The following is an 8,977-nucleotide window of genomic DNA, read 5'->3' on the forward strand; positions in this document are numbered from 1 at the left end:
ATGGAGAAGACAGACAGGAGATCCCAGACACAGGAAGATCAAATACAGCCTCCCTCACAACTTCCTATAGAAGCCTCCCAACCAGGTCAACCCCAGTGCAACCAAACACTCTAAACCAAAACACCCATGCCACATCCAATGCCCCCACCCGCTGCATTACAAACTCCACCCCCACAACAACCACCCATAGTTCCTTATCAGGTCCCCCACTTCCCCAACCCCAACACACCTCCCAGACCACAATCTTAGAAAAGAAGTTGGTGTGGTATACAAATGCAGATGGAATAACAAATAAGTATGAGGAGTGGCACGAAAGAATCAAGGAGACATCCCCAGACATAATAGCACTCACAGAAACAAAACTAACCAGAATAATAACAGATTCAATCTTTCCATCCGGATATCAAATCCTCAGGAAAGACAGAGGGAGGAGAGGGGGAGGAGGAGTTGCACTGCTCATTAAAAACCAGTGGGGGTTTGAGAAAATGGAAGGAATGGACGGCACAGGAGAAAGGGACTACTTAGTAGGAACAATCCAGTCTGAGGGACATAAGGTGATAATTGCAGTAAAGTACAACCCACCACAGAACTGCAGGAGGCCAAGAGAAGAATACGATGAGAGCAACAGAGCAATGGTCGACACACTAGCCGAGGTGGCCAGGAGAGCACACATGGGGGGAGCAAAGTTACTAGTTATGGGTGATTTCAATCACAAGGAGATTGACTAGGAAAACTTGGAGCCCCATGGGGGTCCCGAAACATGGAGAGCCAAGATGATGGATGTGGTACTGGAAAACCTCATGCATCAACATGTTAGAGACACTACCAGAGAGAGAGGAGAGGATGAACCAGCAAGACTGGACCTTGTATTCACCTTGAGTAGTTCTGACATCGAGGATATCATGTATGAAAGGCCCCTGGGAGCTAGTGATCATGTGGTTCTGTGCTTCAACTACATAGTTGAGCTCCAAGTGGAGAGAGCAGCAGGAATAGGGTGGGAAAAACAAAACTACAAAAGGGGGAACTACTCAAGCTTGAGGAACTTCTTTCAAGACATTCAGTGGGAGAGAGAACTGACAGGAAAACCAGTACAAGAAATGATGGACTATGTCGCAACAAAATGCAAGGAGGCAGAGGTTTGTTCCCAAGGGAAACAGAAATAATGGGAAGAACAGAAAGAGTCCTTGGTTCACCCAAAGGTGTAGGGAGGCAAAAACTAGGTGTACTAGAGAATGGAAAAGGTACAGAAGACAGAGAACTCAGGAAAATATAGAGATTAGCCGAAGAGCCAGAAACGAATATGCACAGATAAGAAGGGAGGCTCAGCAGCAATACGAAAATGACATAGCATCGAAAGTCAAGACTGACCCGAAGCTGTTGTACAGCCACATCAGGAAGAAAACAACAGTCAAGGACCAGGTAATCAGACTGAGGAAGGGTGATGGGGAATTCACAAGAAACGACCGAGAGGTATGTCAGGAGCTCAACACGAGATTAAAAGAAGTATTTACAGTGGAAACCAGTAGGACTCCAGGAAATCAGAGCAGGGGGGTGCACCAGCAAGTGCTGGATGAGGTACATATAACCAAGGAGGAGGTGAAGAAGCTGCTATGCGAACTTGACACCTCAAAGGCGGTGGGACCAGACAACATCTCTCCGTGGGTCCTAAAAGAGGGAGCAGAGATATTGTGTGTACCATTAACAAAGATCTTCAACACATCATTTGAAACTGGGCAACTCCCCGAGGTATGGAAGATGGCAAATGTAGTCCCAATTTTTAAAAAGGGAGACAGACATGAGGCACTAAACTACAGACCTGTATCACTAATGTGTATAGTATGCAAGGTCATGGAGATCATCATCAGGAGGAGAGTGGTGGAGCACCTGGAAAGAAACAAGTGTATAATTGACAACCAGCATGGTTTCAGGGAGGGAAAATCCTGTGTCACAAACCTACTAGAGTTTTATGACAAGGTGACAGAAGTAAGACGAGAGAGAGGGGTGGATCGACTGCATTTTTTTGGACTGCAAGAAGGCCTTCGACACAGTTCCTCACAAGAGGTTACTGCAAAAGCTAGAGGATCAGGCACACATAACAGGAAATGCACTGCAATGGATCAGAGAATACCTGACAGGGAGGCAACAACGAGTCATGGTACGTGACGAGGTGTCAGAGTGGGTGCCTGTGACAAGCGGGGTTCCACAGGGGTCAGTCCTAGGACCTGTGCTGTTCTTGGTATATGTGAATGACATAACGGAAGGGATAGACTCAGAAGTGTCCTTGTTTGCGGATGATGTGAAGTTAATGAGAAGAATCAAATCGGATGAGGATCAGGCAGGACTACAAAGAGACCTGGACAGGCTACAAGCCTGGTCCAGATCTGGGGGTGAGTATAACACCGAGCATATCTCCTGAGGCGCACATCAATCAGATAACTGCTGCAGCATACTGGCGCCTGGCAAACCTACGGATAGCGTTCCGATACCTCAGTAAGGATTCGTTAAAGACTCTGTATACCATTTACGTCAGGCCCATACTGGAGTATGCAGCACCAGTTTGGAATCCACACCTAGTCAAGCACGTCAAGAAATTAGAGAAAGTGCAAAGGTTTGCAACAAGACTAGTCCCAGAGCTACGGGGATTGTCCTACGAAGAAAGGTTGAGGGAAATCGGTCTGACGACACTGGAGGCCAGGAGGGTCAGGGGAGACATGATAACGACATATAAAATACTGCGCAGAATAGACGAGGTGGACAAAGACGGGATGTTCCAGAGATGGGACACAGACACAAGAGGTCACAATTGGAAGTTGAAGACTCAGATGAATCAAAGGGATGTTAGGAAGTATTTCTTCAGTCATAGAGTAGTCAAGCCGTGGAATAGCCTAGAAAGTGAAGTAGTGGAGGCAGGAACCATACATAGCTTTAAGGCGAGGTATGATAAAGCTCATGGAGCAGGGAGAGAGAGGACCTAGTAGCAATCAGGAGCTATGACTCGACCCCTGCAACCACAAATAGGTGAGTACAAATAGGTGAGTACACGCACACATGTACACGCACGCACATACACAAGGCAGGGCCAGGAGCTGTGAATCGACTCCTATAACCACAACTGACTACACGCACACACAGCGTAGTGGAGGCAGGATCCATGCATAGCTTTAAGAGGAGGTACGATAAATCTCTTGGAGCAAGGAGAGTGGACCTTGTAACGACCAGTGAGGAGATGGGGCCAGGAGGTACGACTTGACACCTGCAATCACAAATAGGCGAGTACATGCACGTGCACACATGTACACACACACGACAGGAGGGTTAAGGGAGACATGATAACGACATACAAAATACTGCGAGGAATTGACAATGTGGACAGACAGGATGTTCCAGAGATGGGACACAGAAACAAGGGGTCATAACTGGAAGCTGAAGACTCAGATGAGTCAAAGAGATCTTAGGAAGTATTTCTTTAGTCAAAGGGTTGTCAGGAAGTGGAATAGTCTGGGAAACGATGTAGTGAAGGCAGGAAACATACATAGTTTTAAGACGAGGTATGATAAAGCTCATGGAGCAAAGAGAGAGGGCCTAGTAGCGATCAGTGAAGAGGCGGGGCCAGGAGCTTTGTATCGACCCCTGCAACCACAAACAGGTGAGTACAAATAGTTGAGTACACACACACACACAGGTATCACATTGGGCGCCTGTGACGAGCGGGGTTATACAGGTGTCAGTCCTAGGACCAGTGCTATTTTTGGTATATGTGAATGACATGACGGAAGGGATAGACTCAGAAGTGTCCCTGTTTGCAGATGATGTAAAGTTAATGAGGAGAATTCAATCAGATGAGGACCAGGCAGGCTTACAAAGAGACCTGGACAGGCTGGAAGCTTGGTCCAGCAACTGGCTCCTCGAATTTAACCCCGCCAAATGCAAAGTCATGAAGATCGGGGAAGGGCAAAGATGACCGCAGACAGAGTATAGGATAGGTGGCCAAAGACTGCAAGCCTCACTCAAGGAGAAGAATCTTGGGGTAACCATAACACCGAGCACATCAACCAGATAACTGCTGCATCATATGGGCGCCTGGCAAACCTGAGAACAGCGTTCCGATACCTCAGGCCCATACTGGAGTATGCAGCACCAGTTTGGAACCCACACCTGGTCAAACACGTCAAGAAATTAGAGAAAGTGCAAAAGTTTGCAACAAGGGCTCTGGTGGCCTGGTGGTTAACGCTCTCGCTTCACACGGTGAGGGCCTGGGTTCGATTCCCAGCCAGAGCAGAAACATTGGACGTGTTTCTTTCCACCTGTTGTCTATGTTCCCCATCAGTAAAATGGGTACCTGGGTGTTAGTCGACTGGTGTGGGTCGCATCCTGGGACACTGACCTAAGGAGGCCTGGTCACAGACCGGGCCGCGGGGGCGTTGACCCCCGGAACTCTCTACAGGCTACAGGTAAGGCTAGTTCCAGAGATCAGGGGAATGTCCTACGAAGAAAGGTTAAGGGAAATCGGCATGACGACAGTGGAGGATAACGACATACAAAATACTGCGAGGAATTGACAAGGTGGACAGAGACAGGATGTTCCAGAGATGGGACACAGTAGCAAAGGTCACAATTGGAAGCTGAAGATTCAGATGAGTCAGACAGATGTTAGGAAGTATTTCTTTAGTCACAGAGTTATCAGGAAGTGGAATAGTCTGGCAAGTGATGTAGTGGAGGCAGGAACCATACATGGTTTCAAGACGAGGTATGATAAAGCTCATGGAGCAGGGAGAGGACCTAGTAGCGACCAGTGAAGAGGTGGGGCCAGGAGCTATGGCTCAACCCCTGCAACCACAAATAAGTGAATACAAATAGGTGAGTACACACACCAATGAAGAGGCGGGGCCAGGAGCTATGAATCGACCCCTGCAATCACAATTAGGTGAGAACACACGCACCCACATCCAGACAACTGGTAACTAACACACACAGGCAGAAGACAGGCAGGCAGCACTAAACTACAGACCTGTGTTGCTGACATATATAGTATGTAAAGTTATAGAGAAGATTATCAGAAGAGTGGTGGAACACCTAGAAAGGAACGCGTTCATTTAGGACAACCAGCACGGCTTCATGGAAGGGAAATCCTACGTCACAAACCTACAAAAGTTCTACGATAAGGTAACAAAAGACACGAGAGGGATGGGTATACTGCATCTTCTTGGACTGTCAGAAGGCTTTCGATACAGTACCACACAAGAGACTGGTGGTAAAGCTAGAATAGCAGGGAAAGTATTGCAATGGATCAAGGAATACCTGACAAGAAGGAAACAACGTGCGCTGGTACGCGATGTGGTGTGAGAGTGAGCGCATGTGTGGAGTGGGGTTCCAAAAGGGTCAGTCCTTGGTCCGGTGCTATTTCTAGTATATGTGAATGACATGACAAAAGGGATAGATTCTGAGGTGCCCCTGTGATGAGGCGGGGCCAGGAGCTATGAATCGACCCCTGCAACCACAATTAGGCGAGTACGTGTACACACACGCACAGGCAGTGTCTATTGATAAGTCTTTTGGCAACTGGTAACTAACACTCTCCAAACTGGTAATAAGACACACGGGTGTTACTTCCGGCAGCTACAAGACTAAGCCGGCGTGACCACAGCGCAGCAGCTGCCAAGGTCAGCCAGCACAATACACCACACCGTATCTGGCCTTAACAAAGCCTACGCAAGTTGACCACACAAGATCAACGGACAATGATTAGCTACAATATGCTTGCTCACCTACTCTCTCCTAAACTTGCCAGGGAAGCATATATAAATTAACAAAATAAAAATCTTACAGTTACTAGTTTCTCGTTATGTGTCATACTGATTCTGTTGTTTCTAAGGTAGGGTATTCTAACCCCCAGCACCAGGAACACACAAGGGAGATGAACCACAATGCCTAGACTCGCACCACCAGTGCGGCAGTCTTTTTTTTTCAATTTGCATAATTGCGGTCATACGTTTTATAAGGTTATATAACTTAACCTAACTTACAAAAACTAGTTGGGAAAAATGGAAGCGTTAAGAACGTCAAAAAAATGAGTCACGTAAAAAAAAAATGAAGTTGAAAGGCACATCCAAACAAATCGGCGTCGAGTTACCACGTCAAAAAGTAAATGACGTTTAGCACCACGCCATGAAAGTGACGTAGGTAAATGATGCTAGGCTGAACCAGGTCAGTAAATCCTGGGAGGCTAATGGGAGGCTCCTGCTAGGCTGTGGTGGTGTGGTGGCGCAGTGGCTGACGTGTCTCACAGACCTTGGCGCCAGGGTTCGACTCCCTAAGAAATGCTCCACATGTCTCGAGTCTCTCGCAATAATTCCACGGCATATTTTCAAAGTTTGATCTTAAATATGTTTTAGGATTATCCTTCCACCAGATCCACAAACTGGGTGGCTCGGATATCCTCATCCATTTACACGAAATAAGTCGCTGACTTTTTTTGGGGTTATGACTTATCCTAGGTAATTTACACTATGTATGATAACTGTACTTACGTATACCTGTGCCTAAATAAACTTCCAGAGATGGAGGGAAAGAGGAAGTAGCGGTAAATGAGGAAGGAAAAAGCGAAAAAGGAGGAAGTGGTGAATGACGGAGAAATGGCCTGGTGGTAAAAGCTCTCGCTTCACATGGTGAAGGTCTGGGTTCGATTTCCGGCGAAGGGGTGGAAACATTGGATGTGTTTCCTTACACCGGTTGTCTATGTTCACCCATCAGTAATAATGGGTACTTGGGTGTAGTCGACTGGTGTGGGTCGATTCCTGGGACAAAACTGACCTAATTTACCCGAAATGCTCTGCATAACAAGACGTTTTCTATATAGTAGTATGTCATTGATGTCACCTAGGCCTGTATACCTTGTACATGTACTTGTAGTAAATAAAGATATTATTATTATTAATGAGGGTCCGTGGAAGGATGGGAGGGAGGGAAGACTGGGTAAAGACGGACGGGTGACTGAGGGAGGGAAGACTGGGTAAGGATGGACGGGTGACTGAGGGAGAGAAGACTGGGTAAAGACGGACGGGTGACTGAGGGAGGGAAGACTGGGTAAGGACGGTCGGGTGACTGAGGGAGGGAAGACTGGGTAAGGACGGACGGGTGACTGAGGGAGGGAAGACTGGGTAAGGACGGACGGGTGACTGAGGGAGGGAAGACTGGGTAAGGACGGACGGGTGACTGAGGGAGGGAAGACTGGGTAAGGACGGACGGGTGACTGAGGGAGGGAAGACTGGGTAAGGACGGACGGGTGACTGAGGGAGGGAAGACTGGGTAAAGACGGACGGGTAACTGAGGGAGGGAAGACTGGGTATGGAAGAAGGTTAATGAGGGAGGGAAGACTGGGTAAGGACGGACGGGTGACTGAGGGAGGGAAGACTGGGTAAGGACGGACGGGTGACTGAGGGAGGGAAGACTGGGTAAGGACGGACGGGTGACTGAGGGAGGGAGAACTGAGGCAGTGTGGAAGGGATGAAGAATAGAGTCGAGACAGGACGAATGATTGAGGTGGGTAAGCAATGAGGAAAAAGTGGAGTGGACAAATGTATACAGTAGAAGAAAAATTGGTTTTTGGAGGATCTGCCAAGCATCGGCCAGTAGGTCTACGCTATGTACAAGGCTCTTGGTCCAAGAAATTTGGGCTACCTTTCACTTCCTACAGATCATATCTGATTTACCTCCCATCATCCAGGCGCTGAATGACCCTTAGCGCTTCCCCTTAAATACAATACGCATTCACAGGCAGTGAATCAACGTACGGTACCTTGGTTTCAAGGGAAAGGTGACATTATCCAGGGAAGCTGGAAATACCCAGTGACTTGTACATCCGCCATGAGTGAGGTGGAGAGGAAAACTGTTCAACTCTCGGCTGCCCCAGATAATCACACCCTTACACGCAATTCCTATTATTGTCTCAATTGTTTGTGAGTTACAATGACTGGTATTGTTATTACTATTATTATTATTAATTTTTATTATTATTATTAAACTTGATTACCCCTTAACACGTCGATTATTATTCAACTAAATTGTAATAAAAAGTACACTTCGTTACATATTACCAAAACAAGAAATTTATATTAGTGTTCGTAATCACGAGAAAGTAAAGCAGTCAGAGTAAGGTATTCTGGAAATATTTAGTCATGTTGAAAGAATTATGCAACATAGGTTGATCGAGTGTACAATCTATGGAGGATAATAATAATAATAAATGTTTATTTCCTTGCAAAGCTTACAATATAAAATATTAATTACAAGGAAGGCCTCTAGCATGCCTAGGCATTTCGGGCAGGAAGAGCAGTTGGGGGCTTGGGCATCCAGCGGGCACGTAAGTGTTAGACCGCAGTGAATGGAGCCAAATAGATTTTTGATATGCGGTGGTATGCTGTGAGCTTCTTAATATCTACGAAGGTATTCACAAAAACTGGTTAGTGTTGAAGGTGGGAAGTACGGTGCTTGTATCTTCACAGTCGAGTGAGGACGTTGGTGTTCGGTTGATAATCATTACCTCGTGATGTCTGTGCACTACTGTTAATACATCAAGGAAAAAAAGTGATGGTGAATGAGTTTTTTTTCTGTGCACTACTGTTAAGACATCAAGGAAAAAAAGTGATGGTGAATGAATTTTTTTTTCTAAGATTCACCATCCCACAAGGGGGAAACAGTAATGTGAATTCTTAAAATAAGTTAGGTAAATTTACGTCTATTATTTACCGACCTGTCTTATACTTCTTCGAGCAGCTGAAGCTCTTAATTATAGTGAAAAAAAAGAGCTAAGCCTGGTGAGTTACTCTTGAAAACATATGAGCAGAGAAGCAGGAAAATAGTACTGGCCCATGTTGGACAGGTCCAACTCACACCCAACATTAGATAAAAGTTGAAATAATAAACGTGATCAATCTGACTCTTGCTGTAGCACTGCTGAACTTAAAGTAAGAAATGTTAC

At 46.3% G+C, this 8,977-nt stretch overlaps 1 protein-coding gene across 5 annotated transcripts in view; it reads right to left on the reverse strand.

Moving 5' to 3' along the window:
* Positions 1-8,977, reverse strand: part of stmA (Protein EFR3 homolog stmA) — a 93,009-nt gene that overhangs the window by 66,975 nt on the left and 17,057 nt on the right. Inside the window, exon 1 of one of the 5 annotated variants that reach the window (XM_053771346.2) lies at positions 1,817-1,865. The exons of the other annotated variants lie outside the window; for them this stretch is intronic. Coding sequence (XP_053627321.1) covers positions 1,817-1,862 — 46 coding nt within the window. The 5' untranslated portion in view covers positions 1,863-1,865. Of the gene's footprint in view, positions 1-1,816; positions 1,866-8,977 lie in introns of those variants that run through there. 5 annotated transcript variants of the gene reach the window in all.

This window comes from Cherax quadricarinatus, chromosome 5 (assembly GCF_038502225.1).
Source record: "Cherax quadricarinatus isolate ZL_2023a chromosome 5, ASM3850222v1, whole genome shotgun sequence".
NCBI lineage: Eukaryota > Metazoa > Arthropoda > Malacostraca > Decapoda > Parastacidae > Cherax > Cherax quadricarinatus.